The 26,178-nt window shown below is 47.2% G+C and overlaps 1 protein-coding gene across 3 annotated transcripts in view; it reads left to right on the top strand.

Moving 5' to 3' along the window:
* Positions 1–26,178, top strand: part of ADGRB1 (adhesion G protein-coupled receptor B1) — a 394,399-nt gene that overhangs the window by 216,000 nt on the left and 152,221 nt on the right. For all 3 annotated transcript variants that reach the window (XM_053395177.1, XM_053395176.1, XM_053395178.1), the window contains exons 12-17: positions 4,879–4,947; positions 8,464–8,572; positions 11,901–12,044; positions 13,075–13,150; positions 18,110–18,212; positions 19,298–19,341. In XM_053395177.1, the coding sequence (XP_053251152.1) occupies positions 4,879–4,947; positions 8,464–8,572; positions 11,901–12,044; positions 13,075–13,150; positions 18,110–18,212; positions 19,298–19,341 (545 nt within the window). The remainder of the gene's footprint in view (positions 1–4,878; positions 4,948–8,463; positions 8,573–11,900; positions 12,045–13,074; positions 13,151–18,109; positions 18,213–19,297; positions 19,342–26,178) is intronic.

Genomic DNA, 26,178 nt, shown 5'->3' with positions numbered 1-26,178 from the left:
CCCGGACTCTGAGGTCTAGCGCCGAGGGCCTTCTGGCGGTTCCCTTGCTGTGAGAAGCGAGGTTTACAGGGAACCAGGCAGAGGGCGCCCGCCCTGTGGAACGCCCTCCCACCAGATGTCAAAGAGAAAAATAACTACCAAACTTTTAGAAGACATCTGAAGGCAGCCCTGTTTAGGGGAGCTTTTAATGTTTAATAGGTTATTGTATTTTAGTGTTTTGCTGGAAGCCGCCCAGAGTGACTGGGGAAACCCAGCCAGATGGGCGGGGTATGAATAATAAATTATTATTATTATTATTATTATTATTATTATTATTATTATTATTATTTTCAGAGGCTTAGTGGAAGGTGCAAAATGGAGGGAAGGACTAGTAGCCATTGATAGCCTTATCTGTCATAATGAAAGCATGTGTTTGACCCAGTCCTCTCCAGCCACCATAGTTTTCTCCATCAGGGACAGCAGCAGTAAAGTACCAGCTCTACTCTTGGTGCAGTGAGGAGAAAATGAAATTGTTCCTGCTTTATTCCGGCATCTCCAAAATTGCTCTTCCCTCTTGCTTCTCCCCAGTGGCTAGAATGCAACTTTGGAAAGCAAAGTTTCATTTTTTAAATGAAATTTCCCTGAATTGGTTTCTGTGCCATCTATGGACAGAGCCCCAGTGGTCAGTGGGAAAGAGGGGAAAGCGTTCGCTGTCCCCGTGGCGGAACCAGGAGATAGGAATCATCATTCTGCAGTTGTCTGTGCAGAGTAGCTATGGGACTGTCCTTGGGGGGAAGGTCACGGTCACATGCCTTTAAAATGTTAAATATATCCTCTTGGATTGCTTTTCTGCATGGCATCGTTGCTAATTATCTAATTGGAAAGGAAATCAATGGCTTTGAAATAAAGACCTCCTCCTTTCCCACCTCCTTCCTGAACTCTCAGGGAAGGGCTGGACCGGACGGACGCTCTGGGGGAAATGTAAACAGCAGCAGACCAGGTGTTAGGAGTCTAAGAACAGTTGAGGCAGGGCCATTGGGATTAATGGGGCATGACGGCACCAATTTCAGTCTGCCTCCCTTCTTATTTTCAACTCAGTCCAGGGAGTGATGCTACCTTGTGGCTTCTTCCTCCATTGTCTCAGCGTTGTCCTCATGGAAGGACAGACTAGCTCAGTTGATAGACCATGAGACCCTTAATCTCAGGGCTGTGGGTTTGAGCCCCACCTTGGACAAAATATCCCTGCATTATAGGGGGTTGGACTAGATGACCCTCGTGGTCCCTTCCGATTCTACAATTCTAAGGTTCTATGAAAGCTAGAATTCATTGTCTCTGCTTGTCATTGTCACAGGCACCCCCTACTGTTGCGCTCCCTGCCTGCCGCTCCACCAGGCCCAGTGGGCTCAGCCAGCGCTGCATAGGAATACAATGAGAACCCTGCTGGATCACACAGAAGGTGCATGCAGTCCAGCTTCCACTTTCCACAATGGCCAACCAGAAGCCTTTATGAAGCCCATGAGCGCAGGGCACAGGAGCAATAGAGCCATTTTTGTTGCCTGGGAGGGGCGGTTTTGTTGTGTCCTGGGAGGGGCGGTGGTGGTATCTAAGCATCTTACCATATGGTTACCAGATGTCCCCGTTTCCCAGGGCCAGTCCCCGGATTTACAAATCTGTCCCCGACAAATTCCGTCCCCAGAATGTCCCCGGATTTCATTTAATGTCCCTGGATTTATATTTTAAGTGTTGTAGATTTATTATGGGACACGGGTGGCGCTGTGGGTAAAACCTCAGTGCCTAGGACTTGCCGACCGTATGGTCGGCGGTTCAAATCCCCGCGGCGGGGTGTGCTCCCGTTGTTCGGTCCCAGCTCCTGCCCACCTAGCAGTTCGAAAGCACTCTTAAGTGCAAGTAGATAAATAGGTACCACTTTATAGCAGGAAGGTAAACGGCGTTTCCGTGTGCTGCGCTGGTGCTAGCTCGCCAGCTGCAGCTTCGTCACGCTGGCCGCATGACCCGGAAGTGTCTTCGGACGGCGCTGGCTCACGGCCTCTAGAGCGAGATGAGCACGCAACCCTAGAGTCGGACACGACTGGGCCGTACGGGCAGGGGTACCTTTACCTTTACTAGATTTATTAGTAGGGAATGAATGTTGTGTGATTGGTTCAACGGCACAAGACACATCATATGGGGACTTCCGGTGAGGCAAAATGGTGGGCGTCACAGCAGCGAGCAGCTCCTGAAGCCAGCCAGAGCCAACTGCGCTACCAGGCTGGCTCCGGGCTGCTGAGACTCCCGCTGCTACTGCCACTGTCGAGGGGGAAGCGGGGACGCCCGGTGCGTCAACTGGGGGAACCACTGACACACACACACCCGTGACCCAAATCGAGCTGGGAGTGAGAGCGCCCGGCCACCTGGCTGACTGCCAAGCAGAGCTCCAGGGCCAGGAAAACCCTGGAGCTGACGTAGGGAGAAGGAGGAGAGGAGAAAGAGAAGGAAGAGAAAGAAAGAGGAAGGAGAAAAAAAGAGGGGAGCCCCGACCTTGCCGAGCTGAAGAGGAGGGCAAGGACATGTAGCCGAGCCCAGGCCCAACCTGAGCCTACTCCACGGTGGCTAGCACTCCAAGAGAGCAGGCTGGGGCCCATAGGAAGGCCGCGTGACAGAGGAGACCACAGAAGAGAATATATTACTTAATATTTTTTTAAAATAACTTTTTCTCCCTCTTTCTTTAAAAAAAGTGTCCCCGGATTCTTTGAAAAAAATCTGGTAATCTTATCTTACCACCTGTTGTCAGGATGCTGTCGGTGGCTCCCGGCTGGTTGCCCAGGAAAGCATGAAGAACAGGAAAAGTTTCTTACTGTCCTTTTTGATTTCAAGATTACTGAGAGAGGCTATAGAACCCAACCTTTTGCCTTGGATAATGGCGTTGTCCTGAGTGACTCTTCACCCCCCCCCCCGTCTCTCCCACTTCCTCATTCATCACTTCTATTTTTTTAAAAAAGATATTTATTAGAATTTTCAAAAAATAAAGGAAAAAAAACAAAAGATAAAAAACAGAAAAACGAACAATTAAAAACTTATACAGTTTACATTTCTTGCTTTCAATAACCAATTTCCTTGACTTCCCCACACCTCCCCTTCTTGTATTCCAATTCCAATTTTTAGCTCAGCAAATTCTTGTCCCCACACTTTACCTTATTTTCTCTAATTCATTTTAATTAACCAATTTTAACTTATAAACCTCAATCTTTATACATCAATACTTATTCTTAAAAAACTTTTTCTAGATTCACCCCATCAATTTAATTAACCAGTTTTAACTTAAAAGCCTCAATCTTTATACGTCAATACTTATTCTTAAAAATCTTTTTCTAAGGTCGACCCCAATTCCCTCCCGAAATCCCCATTTTTATGTTAGTGGCAAAACCAAATTAATTAAAACAGAATATAGTTATACACCCTTTGGATTCCCAAAGCCCCACCACCCCCTTTCCCGGTTTCGAACCCCAACATAAGGTCCATCAGTCCATCTGCAGTCAGCCTGGCGACCTCACGTCTGAGGCTCTCAACTCTCTCTCAATTCCTCTCTGCCGGTTTTTTTGATAGTCCTTTATTTTAAACTCCGAATCTCGAAGGAGCTCTGTCCCAATAAGGTCCATATTTCTTCCAGCTAGGCCTCCATATTTAAAAATGGAGCCAAGATCTTGTTTCTTACTTCTCTTAAGTCCAAGTGTCCCAAAAGCTCCAGTTTCCACTTTAACCAGCATTCATCACTTCTATGGGTGCTGCTACCTTCCTTTTGTCTTTGAGCTCTTTGCTCTCCTGCTTTTAAGGCTCACCGGGTTCTGGGAGATGGAGGGCCTGGAATGCTTTCTAATGGCAACATGTCAGCTGGGTGTTGTTCTGGGTCTCCCATGATTTCCCAGCTCTCCCCCTCACCTGCCTCTGAGCTGTGACCTCCCTCAAACCCCTGTTGCAAATCTATACTGTCTTCCTCTTCCTTCTCCCTGGAAGGGTTAGGGTGGGGAGGTAGTCTCCACCGTTCCTTCCCTGCCCAGTCCCTGACACCATCTGGGATACATTTCATGGAGGTGGGATTCAGGTAGGGATGAAAGAAGGCAGCGTTTTCCTTTCCTCCCTTGTAATTCTTGCAGGCAGCACCCCTTCTGCTGCAGTTCATCTACTGCCCTCCGTGGCAAAATGCACAAATTGCATTGCCCTCACTTTATTCCACCCCATTCACTTCAGTGCAAAGGAAATGTAACACAAATGGGGAAGGGGAAAGTAGTCAATTGCATGTTGTTTGTGGACCCAAAGCAATGAGAACAGTGAATTCTGGCCAGGCTGTCTGGCTTAATTTCCGCTCTGGACACTGGATGAATAAGCAAACGTTGGCCATTTCCATTCCTGTTTCCATCTCCAGTGAAATTCTCTGACATCCCTAGATCCAGGGTTTGCTGTCACAAAGCACACATTTTTTTCTGGGCTCTTCTGGGTCAGCTTAGAAGTGGATGGAGATGTGTAGCAGACAACTGCAGGGCTGTTTCCTTTTCCAAATCAGCAAAATGGGTTGACCGAGAGCAGTGGAGCAAATTCTAGGAACATAGCAAGCAAGTTTCCTTCTACTACATAGGCCCATTAGTCCACCTACTTCAGTATTGTCTGCACTGACTGGTAGCAGCTCTGCATGAATTCAGACGGAAGTGTGTCTCCCAACTCTACCTGGAGATGCCGGGGACTGAACCCAGGACCTTCTGAATGCAAGGCAGATGCCCTTTCACTGAGCTATAGCCCTTCTAGGGATGATCATATGCTTTGGGTGAGCCCTGATGTGTCATGGATGAAACCAAACCCTTCCTCAGATCACAGCTTCTGCTTTTTTGTTTTGTCTTTGTGTCCTAGAACTTTGTCCAGATAATTAGCAACATCCTGACAGAAGACAACCGAGACAAGTGGGAAGAGGCTCAGCTGGTATGAGAACCTTGTCCTTCAAATGGGCATCATCACCTTTGGGAGTTTTGTATGTGTACGAGTGCAAGTGTCTCTCAGGGGTTTTAACAAGGCTGTGAGTCAGTGTGAATATTTCAATATTTATCTAGCCCTCTCCCCCTTGGTTTCTTCAAAGCACCTGACAGACACTATCTCTCAGGTCCTGTTCCATCACTCTAACCAATGCACCACACTGCAGATTGGAAGAGCTGATGGGGAATACTTGGCAAGGCAACCTAGAGCAGGAGTGGGAAACCTCTGCCCTGGGATTTGAATGTGGGCCTCCATAGATCTGTGGGATGTAATCCACTGGAGCAGTCAAATGCCACATTCCTTGTTTCCCTAGAGTGGACAGAGACAGGGGGTGTTACTCCAGCCAAGGTAGAATTTCCTGTTACACCTGGTCTGGAGCATACTCCCCTTGCATGTGACCAGGTAGGTGGGCGTGACTCTTGCAGACCTAACAAAAGGTCCAGTCACGCAGCCATCTTCCTCTTTTGGTGCCATTTCTTCTCTTGGACTGCACTGCTGGCCCATCCTTACAAGGATGTAAGCCACACAGTATCTGTAACTACAAGCTAAAGACTGCCTTCAGGGATCCAACTGTGAACTGAATGTGAGTAAACTTGTCATACTTTTAAAAGAAGAGTGTTGTGTCTTTATTCTTTTTAGGAGGGATAAAAGGGAGCTAGTTCCCCGCACTGGGCACCAGTAAGCAGTTGCCCAGCTATGGGAAGGGGGCCTGAGGGCTCTCACAGGTCCTGCTCCTTCCCAAAGCCTAGTTAGTGCTTGGCCAGCTTTGGGAAGGCGTTGGGAGGGCTCTAGGACCCTCAAAATCCAGCACAATGTGAGGGCTGTGGGGTGCAGGGTACGCCAAATTTTGGGCTCACTCCAAAAGCCATAGTACCAAATTCCACCACTGCACCATACCTGAAATCCAGACTGTGGCAACAATACTCCGCTTGCACAACAAATCACACCCCCATTCCACTGTGTCCTCAGCCCCGTTGTTTCATCCGAATGACAATATCTGATGACAACCTATGTCATCTTAGGATGCTGCCAATCAGATTTGTCTGCATGACATCACCATGGGCACATCCTTGCTTTAAACTAGCCTTGTTTTCCTTCAGAGGTGCCATTTTGTGGATGGATTCAATTGGCTGCATGACAATATCACTGTTATTAAGGGAGAAGGCAGGCTATTATTATTTAAAAAAGAAGTGGTGCTACAGCTGCAGTCGATTAGGATGCAAACAGCTATGAACTAATGCTAGGGGAAAGGGGGCAAACTTTGGAGAAGCAATTCAGGCATCCCTGAAAGCTGCTGTTTCATGCTGAAAGTGTTGCAGCTCCAAATCCTGCTAGGGGATTTTCCCATCCATCCTCTGCGAATGCAGGAAGAAGAGGAGTTTGGATTTGATATAATAATAATAATAATAATAATAATAATAATAATAATAATAAGAAGAAGAAGAAGAAGAAGAAGAAGCTCAGAGTGGCTTACAAGCAATAATAAAAACAACTTAAATGATTACAACTTAAAAACAACATTAAAAATACAACATTAAAATATTGAAACATTAAAATATTAAAATATTTTATATCCCGCTTTATCACTACCCGAAGGAGTCTCAAAGCGGCTAACAATCTCCTTTCCCTTCCTCCCCCACAACAAACACTCTGTGAGGTGAGTGAGGCTGAGAGACTTCAGAGAAGTGTGACTAGTCCAAGGTCACCCAGCAGCTGCATGTGGAGGAGCGGGGAAGCGAACACAGTTCACCAGATTACGAGTCTACCGCTCTTAACCACTACACCACACTGGCCTGGGAAGCCTGTGTGGAAGGACTTGGGCTGTGACAGAGGTGTCTTCCCATACATCCTCTATCTTATTTCCAAATAAAATCCCAGGAAGATCTATGTGTGCTAAATCCAATAAATGCAGGAGGAGGAAAAAAAACCTAGGGAAGAATGAGCTGTCCAGGATCAACCCACTGGATGTTGAAATCCCCTTTGTGCTGTAGGCCAGTTGTATACCAGTGTAGCATAACAAGCTGCTGGGCTGAGAATATAAGCCTTTGTGGGAATGTTCAGGGATGCAGGAGAGGATATACTGTCTGATTATAGCCTTTCCAACTTGTGTAAACAAGTTCACAATTTAGCAGAGTAACATCCCCCTTTTTAAACTCACAGTGGATGCGTTTGCTCAGGCTCGCTAAAGCCTCTATAATAACTGTTCTGGTATTTCCCCCTTATTCCCTCATAAAAGATAAGACACGACAGTCTTCTATAAAAGTATAAAAAGAGTTTACTCACATTCTGTTCACAATCGGATCCCAGAAGGCAGACTTAGCTTAGAAAAGTAACATACTCCTGGAAACTATCTCATAAGGAGACAGTCCCTTTGTCCTCACTTGGCTGAGAGCATCTTTGGCTAAGCACATGTTGCTTCTTCGATGCATGTTGTCAAAGAGAGAGAGATGGCTGCCCTGCCCTGTGCTTTTGTCGTTACCTGGACAGGTGAGGCCACGGCCACCTCTAGTCACATGCAAAGGATGTCTGTCCCAGCCCAGAAGGAAACAGGAAGTTTACCTGCTGGCTGGACAAACATTCCTCCCCATGTGTAAACATGTTCACTCTATGAATGTTGTACTTGACTGCTCTTGTGTTTCACATCTCACAGCCAGGCTTTCCGTGCATATCTGCAGGCCTTGGACATTGTCACAAAATGAAGGCGCTAGTCCTCAGGCCTTAAGAGAAAATGGGGCAGCTATTTGTCTGATGAAATACCAGGTACCGGAATAGTGACAAATGGGACCCAGATCCAGCTATGCAGCTTGCTTAATTTCTCCTTCCCTCACCCCAAAAAGTCATTTTGAAATACAGTTGGGCTCCTTTTCATCACGATTTGAAAGTTGATTAATTTGTTCAGGTTTTGGGAAGAAAGTTACCTTGCAGGCCATATGCGATACTTGAGCTATCCAATGTGTTTAATGTTTGAAGATAGCACAGGATTTGGGTGATATTTAACGCTGTTTGCTCAGAGTCCCACACAGGACTTCCCTTTCCTCATTCTGTGTGCTTTAAAAATCAGCTCCTGAGAGTCCAGAAAAGAGGAGGAAATTCTCTTGCACAAGGGAATGTCTACTGCAATAGCAATACAGTAGGGTTGGAAATAACCCTTTATTTTTATTTTGTGTATGATTTTATGATGATGTATGCCACTCTGCAATGGTCAGGTGAAGGCCAGTCTAGAAAAACTCATCATCATCATCATCCAAAAAGATGAATACATTGCACAAAATTGACAGGATAAAATTTTCAGGATCTATTGTGACCGTTATCCTGGTCTTACTTGAGGAAGTGCTGTGTTTGTGAGTGAGAGAGTGGGAAGGAGGATCCCAATTTGAACTTAGTCTTGGGTTATCAGCAATTATGGTCCTGCAGGTCTATTGTTGTTGTTGTTGTTGTTGTTAAAATAAATGCATGCCTTTGCAGATGGGACCGAATGTCAAGGAACTTTTCAGGCTGGTGGAGGACTTCATTGATGTCATAGGATTTCGTATGAAGGACTTCCAGGATTCCTATCAAGTGACTGAAAACCTGGGTGAGTAGATTGGACCACTCCATTCCTGAATGCCTCTAGCCAGCTGGTCATTTCAAAACATTAATAGCGTTTATTCTTTTTTTTGCAGTTTGGCTTAATTGATGGGGGATATCAGTGGGGAACCGGACGCGGGTGGCACTGTGGGTAAAAGCCTCAGTGCCTAGGGCTAGCCGATCGTCAGGTCGGCGGTTTGAATCCCCGCGGCGGGGTGCGCTCCCGCTGCTCGGTCCCAGCGCCTGCCAACCTAGCAGTTCGAAAGCACCCCCGGGTGCAAGTAGATAAATAGGGACCGCTTACCAGCAGGAAGGTAAACGGCGTTCCGTGTGCTGCGCTGGCTCGCCAGATGCAGCTTTGTCACGCTGGCCACGTGACCCGGAAGTGTCTACGGACAGCGCTGGCCCCAGGCCTCTTGAGTGAGATGGGCGCACAACCCTAGAGTCTGTCAAGACTGGCCCGTACGGGCAGGGGTACCTTTACCTTTACCTTTATCAGTGGGGAGGCTGTTTATCCAATTCCTTCTTCTAGGGAAAGAGACACTGAGCTAGCTCCAACTGCTGGTTTCTTTAGGATACATTTGCGTGTAATGTGTAGTTTGGCCCTTGGGACATTTTGTTTTATTTATTAGCAAAATACAGCCCAAACCCTCAGGTCTCAGGGTGGTTACAACATCAAAACACAAAATACATAAAAAGCAAAAACAGCACAATAACACCCCCCCCAGCACATTTTGGAGGGGCATCAGCCAAAGGCCTGGTTGAAGAGGAATGTTTTTGCCTGGTGCCTAAAGGTATCTAATGAAGGTGCCAGCCAAATCTCCCTGGGGAGAGCATTCCACAGATGGGGAGCCACTGCAGAGAAGGCCCTGTTTTCATGTTGCCATCCTCTGGACCTCTCGAGGAGGAGGCACACAAAGAAGAGCCTCAGAAGATGATATTAGGGTCTGGGCAGATTCATACTGAAAGAGGTCATCCTTGAGGTATTGCAGTACTGAACCTGAAATATACTCAGAGTCGCAAAGTGATTTCATGCTCTTTATTCAGCTCATAGTGGTGAGGAGGAATGAATGAAAGTCCCCTCAAAGTATCTGCTTTATATACATTATTTACACAATGGGCTGCACATGATTGGCTAATTCCGGAATTCTACTGTAAGCCAATCAGGTTGTGGATTCACTTCTATCTGGAGCATGATTGGGTGGTGCCTGCCAACCAATCATACTGCTGCATTGTTCTAGGACCAATCAGACTGCTGCATTCTGAATCCTATTGTTCTAGGACCAATCAGACTGCTGCCTTTTGGATCCTATTGTTCTAGGACCAATCAGACTGCTGCAGTTTGGATCCTATTCAACTCAGTACATAACAGAACCATTTAAGGCTATATAGGTCAAAACCAGCACTTTGAATTGGGCCTGGGAACTAATTGGTAGCTGGTGCAGTCAGACCAGGATCAGTGTAATTATATGTTCAAACCACCTTGCCCCGGTGAGCAACTTGGCCACCAAATCTGCACTCATCTTGCAAGCAGAACTTACCTGGTTCAGGTTCAATCCTTGGCATCTTCAGGTGAAGGGATAAGGAAGCAGATGCTTCAGACATTCTCTGCCTGAGACCCCTGGGGAGTTGCTGCCAGTCAGATTAAGCTGTCCAGGGCTAGATGTACCAATTGCCTGACTCAACTTAACTCGGCATCGTACGTTCCTGTCGTGCGGAGTTAATTTGTTCAGACAAGCCGTGTATAACAATAGGCACAACTAAGACAAACTTCATTACATCACATTAATTTGCTGCACCACTTACATCTACCTCGGAACACTTGGCAATAAAACAGAAAATGAAAGGTCAGCAATAAAATGACACAACCTCAGTATCATAAGAAGAACGGTCGTCAACACAGTAGTGGCCACAAAACAGTGAAGGATGCAACCGTCTTATTAGCCATCATATGCCAAATGTTGCAGACCTGTGTTTTTCAGTAGGTTATGAAAATAAGTTGTTGAAGGGGGATGAGAGTAATTCCAATCGGAGGGAATTTCATAATCAAGGAGCCACCACCAAAAAGACCCTACCACGAGTCTCTGCCTAATATTGATATTGAATATTGCAAACTCCACATATTATACATACTTCATTGTTCCTTTCTTATAACCTTGTCAGTTAAGGTAAAGGTAAAGGGACCCCTGACCATTAGGTCCAGTCGTGACCGACTCTGGGGTTGCGGCGCTCATCTCGCTTTACTGGCTTTACTGGCTGAGGGAGCCGGCGTACAGCTTCTGGGTCATGTGGCCAGCATGACTAAGCTGCTTCTGGTGAACCAGAGCAGCGTTTACCTTCCCGCCGGAGTGGTACCTATTTATCTACTTGCACTTTGATGTGCTTTCGAACTGCTAGGTTGGCAGGAGCAGGGACCGAGCAACGGGAGCTCACCCCGTCGTGGGGATTTGAACCGCTGACCTTCTGATCGGCAAGTCCTAGGCTCTGTAGTTTAACCCACAGCGCCACCCGCATCCCTACCTTGTCAGTTACAAACATTTTAATACCATTTCCTGCTGCCTGATAGATGGAGCTCCTGTACTTCTCCAATATCCCTAGAAGGCGCTAACAAATAGGAACCTGATATCTCAGTTGTGAGTCCCGATAGGTTCCTCACTCCAACAATTTCCATTAGAGTCTCCAAAACTCTACTCCAAAAGGCTTGAACGCATGATGTGTGCATTATATCAAAGCTTATCTGTCTGCCCTGCCAACAACCAGGAGAAACAGATGTGAAAAATGTGCTCTGTAATTGAGACTGTCAATGAAAGTGCTTTATATGGAACAGCTGAATGAATTTAACTCAGGGAGGGAAAACATTTTCAACCCAAAGTTTGCGTTCCCTTTGGGGCAACCTTCTGAAGACCACACTCAGTGGCTGGCAGGGCCAGAAGCAGAAATTGGGCAGAGCAACAAGTTCAAAATTTACCTTTGGACAGTAAGTACACACACCCCTCTCTATCCTCCCTCCAGATGAGCAAAGACCCATTCTGGTGAAGCAGAAATGATCAGGGAGGTGGCGGGGGAGAGAGAAGCAGGACCAGTGAAGGGTGCAGACTAGAGAAGGCTCAAAGGGCCAGATACAGAGACCTGGAGGGCCACATTTGACTCCTGAGATGCGAAGTTCCAGGCCCCTGATTTCACTCCTTATTCCTCTTCCGTACGCCCACAACCAAGCTGCTAAGTTGTTCTCCTGCTCTAAATGTCCGTTGTTACTCCTGTGCGTGCGAAACTCATTGGGCAGATGAAAGTTGGCTTGATTTCTTCCTCTCTCTCTCTCTTTCTCTTCTCTCAAGTCCTCAGCATCCAGAAGTTCCCTGCCAACGCAGCCAAAGACATTAGCTTCCCTATGAAAGGCTGGCGGGGCATGGTGGATTGGGCCCGCAGTGCAGAGGACAAGGTCACTGTTTCCAAAAGCATCCTGTCCACGGGGGTTTCAGGTAAGGGGAGTGGGACAACTGCAGGTGAGATTTTTCCTCTTGGCACAGGCTGCAGACAGAAGCATGTCATGGGGGAAGAGCAGTGTGTGTTTATTTTGCCTTTTTATTCTGATCAATATAGATACAGATAGATAGAGATATAGAGAGTAGATATAGATAGATATAGATATAGAGATATGATATCCAAGGCTACTTTATTCAGACTTGGATTATCTTCTCCATGTTCTATGTTTCTTAGCAAATTCTTAGCAAATAATTCACTCTCAGATTCTTAAGCAAACAAGAAAAAACTCCAGGGTTTACCCACTTATCAAAGTCTTGCCATGGTTCAACAGATGCACTGATGAAAGCCAGGCAGGCTGGTTTAATCCTTAAACGTTACAAATATCCACAGTCCAGTTCAAAATGGAAATTGCTTTCCAGAGGAGAGCAAAGATACGTCTTCTCCCATCGCAGGCAGAAAAAGGAGTGCGTAGTGACAGGAAGGAACAGGTAGGGATTAAGCCATGGTCCCCCCCCCCCACACATACACCAGGTTTGGAGGTATGACATCATAGAGTCCCCTCTATGCAGGTTCTGAAACTCCATGGTGCCATTGCCCCTGTTTGAGGGCTGTCTAGCAATCATGCATTTGTGATTTGGCTGCTTTGAACTACAACTCCCATCAGCCCCAACCCACCATAGCCAATGGTTTGGAACAGTGCTTTCCCCCCTAGAAAAATAGGTGACGGTAATCACCATGAAGTCGTTACAGTAAGCGCCACACTTTTTAACAACAAAAAGAGATGCCAGTACTGGGTACCCTTGAGTACCACCTGAGAAAAAAAGCACTGGTCTGGAATGACGCGAGTTACTTTCTTTCACTCCATCTTGCCATGCTAGACATTCTCTCTGACTGATGCCCACCTCTCTCTTTCTTCCTCTCTCATGCCTTGCTCCCACCCATCACCTCTCAATGCCACCCTGAGACAGTTCCTCTCCCTCTCCACTTATTCTGTTGCTTATATTTTGCCCTGTTGCTTCTTCACAGAGACAGATGACTCCGCTGTCTTCGTGGTGGGGACAGTCCTGTACCGAAACCTGGGTGGGATCCTCTCCCTTCAGAGGTAAGGCTGATGCACGTGTTTGTGAAATAATTTGCGAGTGGGTAGTCCATTGGTCGGTCATGGGCATCTTAGAATAGGGGTGAAAAATCATTCCCTGAAAAACCTTACACAGTTGGACTCCCAGATATGTTCTTGGGAGTTGCATATGGTTGATAAGCAAGCAGAAATGAGCGAGGGGGCCAGTCCACTTATTCACCAACAGATCTGGACCTAGGGATCAGGAATGTTGTCAAAGAGTATCTAAGTTATGGTTCCCAGGGCCAGTCCCCGGATTTACAAATCTGTACCCGGACAAATTCTGTCCCCGGATTTCATTTAAGGTCCCCAGATTTATATTTTAAATGTTGTAGATTTATTAGTAGGGAATGAATGCTGTGTGATTGGTTCAACGGCACAAGACACATCATATGGGGACTTCTGGCAAGGCAAAATGGCGGGCGCCAAGGCAGCGAGCAGCTCCTGAAGCCAGCCAGAGGCAAAGGCGTTACTAGGCTGGTTCCAGGCTGCTGAGACTTGCCACTGCCAAGGGGGAACTCGGGACACCCAGTGTGTCAACTGGGGGAACTGCTGACACCTCCCCCTAGTGACCCAAATCAAGCTGGCTACCTGACTGACTGCCAAGTGGAGCTCCGGGGCCAGGAAAACCCTGGAGCTGATGCAGGGAGAAGGAGGAGAGGAGAAGGAGAAGGAAGAGAGAGAAAGAGGAAGGAGAAAAAAAAGAAAGGAGCCCCGACTTTTCTGAGCTGCTGCTGTTGCTGAGGTGGAGAGGTAGGAGAGCACTGGGAGGGCAAGGACATGTGGCTGGGCCCAGGCCCGACCTGAGCCTACTCCATGGTGGCTAGCACTCCAAGAGAGCAGGCAGGGCCCAGAGGAAGGCTGCGTGACAGAGGAGACCACGGAAGAGAAGATATTACTTCTTAATTTTTTAAAAAATAACTTTATCTCCCTCTTTCTTTCAAATAAGTGTCCCTGGATTCTTTGAAAAAAATCTGGTAACCTTAATCTAAGTACCGTATTTTTCGCTCTATAGGACACACTTTTTCCCCTTCAAAAATGAAGGGGAAATGTGTGTGCGTCCTATGGAGCGAAGACGCCATAGCCCTGCGACCCTCTCCCGGCTGGAGAGGTAAAGCGGGGCAGGAGCCTCCATAGGCGCGCGTCACCTCTCCAGCCAGGAGAGCGTGCGCGGGGCTAAAGAAGCCATAGCCCCGGGACCCTCTCCCAGCTGGAGAAGTGACGCGTGACTATGGCAGCAGCCTCTCTGCTGTGCCTTTCCGCTGCTCCCTGACCTGCTCTTTGGGGCTGGTGGTGGGCTTCCCCCCGCCAGCCCCAAAGAGCAGGTCGAAAGGAACCTGAAGCCTGGAGAGCGAGAGGGGTCGGTGCGCACCGACCCTCTCGCTCTCCAGGCTTCCAAGGTAGCCGCCTGAACGCACCTTAAATGCACCTTGTTTTAGAGCGGGAAAACAAGAGGGGGGAAATTCTCCCACTCTCTGCGCAGCACCTCCTGCCGCTTCACTGAAGGGGCGCTGGGCAGAGAGCGGAAATTTTTTCCCCCCTTGTTCTCCCCCCTCTAAAACAAGGTGCGTCCTATTGTCCGGTGCGTCCTATGGTGCGAAAAATACGGTATTAAGATAAGGGAGTGATTTCTAGCAGCCGACGAGAGGGATGTTGCTTAACCCTTACCCTACCAATGATCTCCTGGGACTCCCTTATCCCAGATTCGTTCCCTCCAGCTGAGGCTCTGGGTGCATTTTTGCCACATCACATGAACCATCAGCTGGGGAAGGAAGTGTCAGGAGGAAAGCAAGAGAAGGCTTAAGCATTCTCTCCCACCAGCTGTTTCTCCACTGCCAACCAGATCACCCCTCCCTACTGCTCCTTTTCAGCTGCTCATCAGCAACTTGGGATCTCAGACCTGCTGAATGTGCGGTTTGGTCCTTAAAGGCCACAATGCCATATTATACAGAGCTGAAACATGATGACATGATGTAGTGCCCTTATAGGTCTCAATGAAAACATTGACTTAGAATCATAGAATTGTAGAGTTGGAAGGTACCCCCGATTGTCTAGTCCAACAATTGTAGATACACGTACTTTGGATCTGCATCCATTGAGACATCTGTCTGGGCTTTTGAAGGCAAAGCCAGAAGCTCTAGCCAGCCAACTGCACACAGGGCAAGCAATGGCGGTTTGGATCTGTGTGTTTAAATGGCAAATGTGATGTGCAATTGCAAGCAGCAATGCATGTGGGATGTGGAACAAAGATTCAGAACTGCTCTTTGAGAATCAGCTACCTGCTTTGATGGACAAGTGTCCTGAAAATGATCAGGTGGGAAGGGAGGGATATTTACAAAAAAGGGGACGTCTTTGTGCATACTCCCTAGGGCAGAGGATTCTTCCAAGTTCCCTCTCTGTGGGGTTCCTCTTGAAGAGTGTCTCATGTGCTCTCTGGAGGTATTTTTTGTGATGCTTTGGGAGCACTCCTGCACAGCCATCCTGCTGTGTGCTTCCGACTTCCTCTGTGCTGCCTTGGGGCTTGTGAGTCTCTGCAATCTCTGATGGTAACAGAGAGATCTCTCTGTTCTACATCTCACTTTCCCTGCCTCTCCTCTCTGAGGCTGAGGCAGGTACTGAGGCAGCAAATTAAGCCTCCCTCTGGCACCTTCAAGATTCGTTCTGCACTGATTAGCATGAGAGCGTTTCCTGTAAATTCCAGGCCTTTGCTCCCGGCTGGTTATCATTGAAGGTACCTGCAGATTTGAAGCTGCATCTAGGCTTGGGACTTGTGAGCAGATTAATGAGCAAATAGTCTATACTCTCTGATGTCCCCTCTGTGGGATTCGCTTGGGAGATCAATCCCTGGGTGGAGATGTGAATTAAATGCAGCAAGCCATAAACAAATGCGGTGTTAAAAAGTGATTGCACGTCTTTGATAACTGTGCAGTGTCGCAGGTGAGGTTGTGAGCTGGACAGACGCCTGGTTCCAATCCTGCCACAACCATGAACTCAGTAGGTGTCCTTTGGGAAGTCTGTGGCCACACAACCCTATCCCATCTGTGAAATGTTGACAGTGAAACAACACACCACCTACAAAGTAGTTACAGGTTCCCAGCATCCTATCATCTCAGAAAGACGTGTGGTTGGCAGTCCTCCAGTGCCAGAGATTAGCTGAGTTTGTTGGCAATTGCAAGAACCTCTGCCAGGCCTTTGGGATTTTGAGCTGATCTGGAGCCAGTGGTTTTCCGGGTCGGTCACTTGATGAAGGTCCCAGGGCCCCTCACCAGTCTGACCTACAGCCAGGCAGAGGCAAGGCAGGAGAAGAGGCTGGTAGCGCTGCTGCTGCAAAGAAGATGAAGTTTGGTACCAACTCTGTTTTCAAGTATGGGCCTTGTATTGAGAGGAGCAGATGGAAGGATGCTGCATACAAAGCTGGATTCCAAAGCTCAGCTGTTTTAATATTTTGCGGTTGTTTTAATGTAGCGTACAGCTTGCGATCTGTCTAGGATGAAGGGCAGGGAATCAATTTCACAAATACATAAATAAAATAAATCTAGCACCTCCTTTCCCCATATGAGCCTACCCATTCATTAAAGGCGCCCTTAAGTCCAAACACCAATCCCCTGCCCTGAGTAGTCCAGTCTCCAGAGATTAGGCAGATAGTTTTCTCTGTGGTGGGACCCCATTTGTAGTACAGGCAATCCCTGTTTTAGGCATGACCAATATATGTGGGATCATATACACAAATAGCGCCGAACCCAGAAGTGACTGAGAATGTCATAAAAGACATCACTAGAAGGGCAGGGCAGAGCTGGGATGGAACAGGGTGGAGCAAGGTGCTATTTCATGCAAGCATGCATTGACCCAGAGCACAACCCCTACACAAATCAGGGGTTGCCTGTACAAACTCCTTCAATAAACATACAAGACGTAACCGGCTGTACTATACTCTTCATTGTATTGAATTGTAGATTTCAACAGAAGCAGTTCATAAAGTTCAACGAAAAAAGTAGAAGACCCAGTGGATCAGTTCATTCTCTCATAAGGTCCACATATGTGAAAGTGTCTATTTCACCTGTCTGTTCATAGAGTCCAACAATCCACATGAAAGGTTGTTGCAGTTCCACAGAATCCTTTCACAGAGTCTAAGACAAGGATTTCCAAAATATTAGCCTTGTTTCGCCGTCCAAGGCTTCATCAGTAGAACAAACTCATATATGATATCACAGGACAGTGGATCTTATAGCATAGTACTACTTGTCTTAGACTCTGTGAAAGGATTCTGTGGAACTGCAACAACCTTTCATGTGGATTGTACAAACTCCTTGGCAATTTCTCCACAGCAGCATAAACTGTGGCATTCGCCTTCACAAAAGGTAGTGATGGCCATCAACTTCAGAAGAAAATTAGACAGATTCATGGGGGACAAGGCTGTCATTGGCTACTTGCTATGAAGGCTATGATCAGAGGCAGTAATGCTTCTGTATACTGATTGTTGGGAATCAGATGTAGGGAGAAGGTGGTTGCACTAATATTCTCCTTGTGGGTTTCTTACAGAGTCATCTGGTTGGCCACTGTGAGAACAGGATGCTAATAGAGATGAACCTTTAACCTGATCCTGCTCTTGGCTATGTTCTTATCTGCCCATGAGCTTTTATTGTTATGTTTCTCATTTAGTCACCTGGTTGCTTTTTTCCCTTAAGCTTCTGGGTAACGATATCATGATTTTCGCTGTTGGCCTTTTGTCTCCTTGTGTTTATTTCATTGTTTCGACATTGCTGTTTAATCCATCGGTTTTAAAGTGTGCCGTGCTGATTGCAAACTGCCTTGGGCAGATTTTGTGGAAAGGTGGAATCACAACACTTGAACATGATTAATGTCATGGGAGTTTCTCTCCATTGCTGTGACTTCTCTCCATTCTGCCCCTTCGCTGCCTTTTGACATGCTGTGTTTTCTCCCTAGAAATACAACAGTTCTGAATTCCAGAGTCATCTCTGTGACTGTGAAACCAGCTCCCCGCTCACTGCTCACCCCAATGGAAATTGAGTTCTCCCATTTGTACAATGTAAGCACCTACTTCGCTAAAAAGAAAAATGTAGCTGATATGAATGAAGTTCAATATAGCCACCGCCCCAAAACCCTATGACATCTGAGACTAGGAAGAAACACCGTATTTTGAGAGGTTGGATGCTTTTTGGGGGAGGTGGGTAAACTTGAAAAAAGAAATGTATGGTTTGCTTTGTTTTTAAATGGTAAAGGTATATAGAAAGGTTGGGATCATCTAGATCCCCTATGGTCTTCTAGATCAGTTGTCTCCAAGGCTGGGTCCCCACATGTTGCAGGACTACAACTTCCATCAACTTGATCTTTGGCTCAGCTGGGACTGATGGGACTTGGAGTTTGACAACAGCATCTGAATTAACATCTGAAGGGCTTCCATGTGGAAGATGGAGCAAGCTTGTTTTCTGCTGCTCCAGAGGGTCAGATCCAAACCAATGGATTCAAATTACAAGAAAGGAGATTCTGACTAAACCTTAGGAAGAACTTTCTGACAGTGGGAGCTATTCCACAGTGGAACGGACACCCGTGGAAGGTGTTGGGCTGTCCTTGGTTGGAGGTCTTTGGATGGAGGTTGGATTCTGTCAGGGATTCTTCAGCTGTAGTTCCTGCATTTCAGGGTATTCGATTAGATGACCCTTTGGATCCCATCCAACTCTACAATTCTATGATTCTGTTTACATCTGGGGACACTGAACAATGAAGACCTCCACTCTAGATGCTGCTGGGTGACAGATCCCATCAGTTCCTGAACATTGGCTCTGCTGGCAAGGGCTGATGGGAGCTGGAAGCCAACAACACTGGGAGAGTCATTGGTTCCCTAACTGTGGTTTAGAGGAAGTTGAGTTTGGGAGTTCACTCATATGGAGCAACAGGAAGTGTGGCTGGACTACACTTCCTACCTAGGATGCCCTAAAGGCCTCTGAGGCAGAAGAGGGAGGTGGAAATGGGGCGAACTAAAGTTTCCATGGGACTAGTTTTGCTTCACCTGGATAATAATTCAAGTACATGTTATGCTGTATTTAAGCAGATCTCTCAGTCAACTACTCAACACCAGCTCTTTTCTCCTTTCCTCTTTTCTCATCCTGGCAGGGAACTACCAACCAGACCTGCATCCTATGGGAGGAAACTGATGTGTAAGTTCAGTGGGTTATTTTTCTCGCTGTTGGATCAAGAAAAAGAATTATTTATTCATTGGGTGGGGGAAGATTGCCGTTGTGGAGTGTATTTGCAACACAGAAGGAATGGTCGGATACCCTTTGTTTCTTAACTCACACGATCGGATAGTCCTTCAAATACATCCCCACTCTGATCTGTGTCCATCTTATGGTGTAGCAAGCAGAGACGTCAGGGAATTTCAACAAAAACTTAAAACAGGACTAGAAATGCCTTGTGTTCGCTTTTTCATCCCATGCCCAGAACAAACATCAACCCATCAAATGCAATGAGTATTTACTCTTGTGGTTGAAGTTTGCAAATGATTTGTACAGTGGTACCTCGGGTTACATACGCTTCAGGTTACAGACTCCGCTAACCCAGAAATAGTGCTTCAGGTTAAGAACTTTGCTTCAGGATGAGAACAGAAATCGTGCTCCGGTGGCACAGCAGCAGCAGGAGGCCCCATTAGCTAAAGTGGTGCTTCAGGTTAAGAACAGTTTAAGTACGGACCTCCGAAATGAATTAAGTACTTAACCTGAGGTACCACTGTAATGGTTCACATTCCCTGCCCCTTCCATTTGTACAGTGATACCTCGGGTTAAGAACTTAATTCATTTCAGGGGTCCGTTCTTAACCTGAAACGCTTCTTAATCTGAGGCGTGCTTTCGCTAATGGGGCCTGGCACACAATTTTCGTTCTTATCCTGGGGCAAAGTTCTTAACCTGGAGCAACCACTTCCTGGTTAGTGGAGTTTGTAACATGGAGCGTTTGTAACCTGAACCGTCTGTAACCCAAGGTACCACTGTACTGTGATTCCTTTACCCTGAAATGAATAGGGCAGAGCAACATAATGGCAATGTAAGTTACACAATATTTGTAATCAGTTGCATACTGTAGGTTCAGCAAACAGCCCATGTGCCCATTGCAAAATCAATTATTGAGATTCTCAAAATTAAACCATAAGGAAGGGAGAGCGGAACACAGGGGAAGCGCCAGCCCAAGGAACGCAACTGGCTGAGGGATAGCAGCTCTCCCCTTACTTATGGATGCTTCATAAATTAAAACTTTAATGTGGACATATAAAAGGTTTTATGATTGTGCATAAGATTCTAGCTCATGTGCCTTGCATAGCACATCTTCCCATGCTGAGGAAGTGGGATTGATGATTGCTCCCTGCTTGTGGCCACTGACTCAGTGCTCAACATGCACCTGCTCTCTTGCAAGATGCAACGGAGTCCTTTGTTTCCTTTGGCATTCTGCAGAAAGGTCAATTGGTTCATTTGTGTGGCCATGTGCAGCTCTTTGCAGTCCAGACTGTCCTGTGATGCAGGATGGCAGAGGGTGTGTGTGTGTGTGTGTGTGTGTGTGTGTGTGTGTGTGACTGGGGAGCCAGAATCTGGAGGCTCACACGATTGCCAGGTAGTTCGTTGGAGAAAACCTTTATAGAAACCAAACACCATCAGATCAAAGGCAAAGGCAGGTGATCAGGAGTCAAGGAGTGGGGGAATCAGCCTTAAAATGGAGTGTTTATGGTCGTGGCCTTGAGGTCTTCAGACTTCAAAGGCAGCCCCATATAGAACATGTTCAACTAGGAAGTTACCACCACAAAGGGGTCATAGCTGGCAAACTTGATCTGGGAAAAGGCCACTGAAGCCACCTGGGCCTCCAGGGAGAATGTTGAAATGAGGAGCACCCCACAAACTACCAACCTGCTCTTTCCAGGTGGGTACCACCCCATGCAGGGTGGACTACCTCTCCACTTGCAGGACATGAGATCCTGAGACACATAACACCTTTGTCTGGAAGGGCACTGATATGCTTACAGCTACCTTTAAAGCCCTAAACGGCCTCGGTCCAGTATACCTGAAGGAGCGTCTCCACCCCCATCATTCTGCCCGGACGCTGAGGTCCAGCGCCGAGGGCCTTCTGGCGGTTCCCTCATTGCGAGAAGCAAAGCTACAGGGAACCAGGCAGAGGGCCTTCTCGGTAGTGGCGCCCGCCCTGTGGAACGCCCTTCCAGCAGATGTCAAAGCGATAAACAACTACCTGACATTCAGAAGACATCTTAAGGCAGCCCTGTTCAGGGAAGTTTTTAACGCGCGATATTTTACTGTATTTTTGGTTTCTATGGAAGCCGCCCAGAGTGGCTGGGGAGGCCCAGCCAGATGGGTGGGGTATAAATAATAAATTATTATTATTATTATTATTATTATTATTATTATTATTATTACCTTTGGCAACAGGTTCAGCCACATAGTTAGCATATGGGATGCAGGTGGCACTGTGGTTAAACCACAGCCTAGGACTTGCCAATCAGAAGGTCAGCGGTTCGAATCCCCGCGACAGGGTGAGCTCCTGTTGCTTGGTCCCTGCTCCTGCCAACCTAGCAGTTTGAAAGCATGTCAAAGTGCAAGTAGATAAATAGGTACCGCTCCGGTGGGAAGGTAAACGGTGTTTCCGTGCGCTGCTCTGGTTCACCAGAAGCGGCTTAGTCATGCTGGCCACATGACCCAGAAGCTGTACATCAGCTCCCTCGGCCAATAAAGCGAGATGAGCACCGCAACCCCAGAGTCATCCGTGACTGGACCTAATGGTCAGGGGTCCCTTTACCTTTTACCTTTGGCAGCAGGTTCAGCCACATAGTTAGCATAGTATTAAGCCTGGTCCATTTTAATAACTCCTGTGAGGGTTGTTTAAACACACAGATCATGACAGGTTGTCCCTTAAAGTTCCAGTTCCTAAGACACCTGGCTTTATTTGCAGGTTTGTGTCCCTCTTTCTCAAAAAAAAAAAAGAAATCCTAACATGAAGTGTCTGAATCCTTTTTTAAAAAACAAGAAGGGACATGGCGGCGGGGGGGAATCCTACAATCCATCATGCGCTCATTTGCATTTAGATAGATATTTAAGCTGCATTGTTAATAATGGCTCTTTGATTTAATAAATCCAGCCTGCTTGGGTGACTGCATGTCGCTCTGGTGAGCCAGCCCTCCCCTTCCTCCTCCTCCATGCCCCGCCTTTTATATTTGAATTGGACAAGCTGAGGGAGCCAGCGCTTGTTTGTGTTTAGAATAGCGCGTGTGATTAATGAGCTTTGCAGAAGCTGGCAGAATTGAAAGCTGCGAGCATGGAAAGATTCTGGGTTACGCCGCTGTGTGTTTCCAGGGGTGTTCATAGGAAGTAATTATTAACTGCTTAGCGGCACAGTTTGAGTGGATGTCTCGGCAAACGCCTTCCCCCATTGCCTTGAAAGGCTGCCAAATCTCCTCTGGAGTAAAACTCTGGGAAGGCTTCCTTTAGCGTGGCTCATAAGGATGGGCATGCAGCGTCCTCAATGTGGAGGAAGATCAGGCCTTGTCCAGGATGAAGAGAGTAATAGTATCATTGCTCTATTCTGCCTTGGTCAGACCACACCTGGGGTCCTGTGTCCTGTTCTGGGCACCACAGCTTAAGAAGGATATTGATAAACTGGAAGGTGTGCAGAGGAGGGTGACCATGATGGTCAAGGGTCTGGAAACCAAGCCTGATGAGGAGCAGTTCAAGGAGTTGGGTTTGTTTAGCATGGAAAAGAGAAGATGATAACCATCTTCAGATATCTGAAAGGCTGTCACATGGAAGATGGAGCGAGTTTGTTTTCCACTGTTCCAGAGGGAACAGACCTAACAGATTCAAGTTAGAAGAAAGGAGTGTGGTGGAGTCTCCTTCTTTGGAGGTCTTTAAGCAGAGGCTTGACAACCATATGTCAGGAGTGCTCTGATGGTGTTTCCTGCTTGGCAGGGGGTTGGACTCGATGGCCCTTGTGGTCTCTTCCAACTCTATGATTCTATGATTCTAAAGGAGATTCTGACTAAAACTTAGGAAGAATATTCTGAAGGTAAGAGTTGTTCAACAATGGAATGACCCACCTCCTAAGGTTGTGGACTCTCCTTCACTGGAGGTCTTAAGTAGAGGTTGGGTGGCCACCTGCCAGGTCTTCTTTAGCTGTGATTCCTGTATTGCAGGGTGTTCGGTCTCTTAGCCTCAATTCTATTATTCTAGGCTGGTGGGATTTGCAGTTCAAAGAGGAGGAACTGGAAGGGTGGGCCACAGGGGAAATTCTCACATCCCCATGGTCATCCTTCTAAGAAACTGCAGAGGGCCTTCTCGGTAGTGGCACCCGCCCTGGTTCCCTGTAACTTGGCATCTTGCAGTGAGGGAACAGCCAGCAGGCCCTCAGAACTGGACCTCATTGTCCAGGCAGAAAGATGGGAGTAATGTGTGTGAGAAGTGAATTCTCTGGAGGCAAAACAAAAAAAATTTTTTTCCTTCCAGTAGCACCTTAAAGACCAACTAAGTTAGTTCTTGGTATGAGCTTTCGTGTGCATGCACACTTCTTCAGATACACACTTCAGATACAAGTGTGCATGCACACGAAAGCTCATACCAAGAACTAACTTAGTTGGTCTTTAAGGTGCTACTGGAAGGAAAAATTTATTTTTGTTTTGACTGTGGCAGACCAACACGGCTACCTTTCTGTAACTGGATCTCTGGAGGCAGCGCCTGATGCAAATGTACACCTTAAATATCTTGATTCTCAGAACATCAGGTGAAGATTGGGGGGGGGGAGGAATGGATGTGAAGCCTCTTTTTCTGTTAAGTGCCTTATTCCCTTGGGGATAATTGGCCGGGGGCCACACACATACAGTGGTTGAAGCAGCAGCAAAACGTATACAGGGAAAGACCTGAAATAGGCAAGTGTGTCTGTCTCTGACATTCCTTTTTCTTCCTCTCCCATTCTCTATTTAATAAGAATAATAAATTTTATTTATACCCTGCCCTCCCCAGCCAGAGCCGGGCTCAGGGCAGCTAACACCAATAAAATCACAGTAAAAACATAATAGGGGGAAAAGAGAAGGGGGGGACCCAATTTAAAATACAGGTTAAAATGCAATTTAAAATGCAGCCTCATTTTAAAGTAGCTGATAAATCAACACCATAAGGGGAGGGAAACATAAGGGTCAGACCGAGTCCAAACCAAAGGCCAGGCAGAACAGCTCTGTCTTGCAGGCCCTGCGGAAAGATGTCAAGTCCCGCAGGGCCCTAGTCTCTTGTGACAGAGCGTTCCACCACATCGGGGCCAGTGCTGAAAAGGCCCTGGCCCTAGTTGAAACCAATCTAACCTCCTTGAGGCTTGGGACCTCCAAAGTGTTGTTATTTGTGGACCTTAAGATCCTCCATGGGGCATAACAGGAGAGGCGGTCCCTTAGGTACATGGGTCCTAGGCTGCACACCCCATTCGCTTTCTTTCTGACACTCCCCTCTTTCTCTCTCTCTCTCTTTCTCTGACACCCAATTCTCTCTTCTTCATCGCTACCCATCAGGCTAGGAGGGGAACCACAGGTGGCTCTTCCAAGAGGTCTGATCACTTGCCGAGGGCTTTCCCAATGAGGCCGAGCCCCACATTCAGCCTTCGACTCGTAGGTTGACCACCCCAAATATTGTTCACAGAGTTCTTTCACCTGACACACAGACCATATAACATGAAAGACCTACACTGGCTCCCAGTACGTTTCCGAGCACAATTCAAAGTGTTGGTGCTGACCTTTAAAGCCCTAAATGGCCTTGGTCCAGCATACCTGAAGGAGGGTCTCCACCCCCATCGTTCAGCCCGGACACTGAGATCCAGTGCCAAGGGCCTTCAGGCGGTTCCCTTGCTGTGAGAAGCCAAGTTACAGGGAACCAGGCAGAGGGCCTTCTTGGTAGTGGCACCCGCCCTGTGGAATGCCCTCCCATCAGATGTCAAGGCAATAAACAACTACCAGACTTTTAGAAGATATCTGAAGGCAGCCCTGTTTAGGGAAGCTTTTAATGTTTAATAGGTTATTGTATTTTAATATTCTGTTGTAAGCCGCCCAGAGTGGCTGGGGAAACCCAGCCAGGTGGGCGGGGTATAAATACTAAATTATTATTATTATTTTCTGGGAAATTTTCTCGTGTGAAAGATCCGATGGAAATGAATGAAAGGAGAACTATTCAGGCATCTCCCTCCCCTCCTCATTGTGTTAGGAACAACGATGCCCCCACTCCATTCATTCTCTTCCCATATGTCCCCCTTAAAAGAGTCCAGCTATGGCAAGGTGCAAAATTTCTGATGTAAAGAGTGTAAGCGCACCATGGAAACAGAGGTCTGGCGATTCTGTCTCCCTCCCCTCTGAATTAAGTTCAGATCGGTATGTCCCCATTTCCCCGCCTCTCCAAACACTTGAGAAGAGGAAAACATCCCTTCTCTGTGCCCTCCCTCCTCTGAATACATAACAATGCCCAGGGTTAGCTGGCTGGCCTGTGGCATTCAGCGCACCAACTTGCCCTACATGTTGATGGAACAGGTTCCTCAATGCCAGGACACTCAATTCAGGGTGAAGATGCTGTTGTCGGTTCTCTTTTGCTCCCCTCATCTCTGCATTGGTTGTGGGTGTTTATCTCCCCAACTCTCACTTTATGCTCACTTACCTGCTCCCCCTCTCCCTTTCTAAGGGTCTGGGGGGGGGAGGAGGAGAAGACTACCCCCTCCCCACTCTTCTACCAACCTCCTTGGGAAGTGTCCAGTTTTCAGGCTCCTGGCTGCCTCCTGTTGTGTACCAGCGATGTGGGGGCCTCATTATGGGTTTCCATGCTTACGAGTCACATGGCATCTCTGAAGTGCTCAGGCCTGTGAGTTAGTCAGCTTTATTGGCCTTGGAGATGGGGGGGGGGCAGGAATGGGACGGGACTGAGTTGTGGAGAGAGAGAGAGAGAAAGAGGCAGGGAGGCGCCCACGGCAGTCTGCGGGAGGGAATA

Source organism: Podarcis raffonei, chromosome 7, assembly GCF_027172205.1.
Source record: "Podarcis raffonei isolate rPodRaf1 chromosome 7, rPodRaf1.pri, whole genome shotgun sequence".
Lineage (NCBI taxonomy): Eukaryota > Metazoa > Chordata > Lepidosauria > Squamata > Lacertidae > Podarcis > Podarcis raffonei.
Note: the sequence above shows the minus strand (reverse complement) of the source record. Positions and strands in the feature narration are given on the sequence as shown.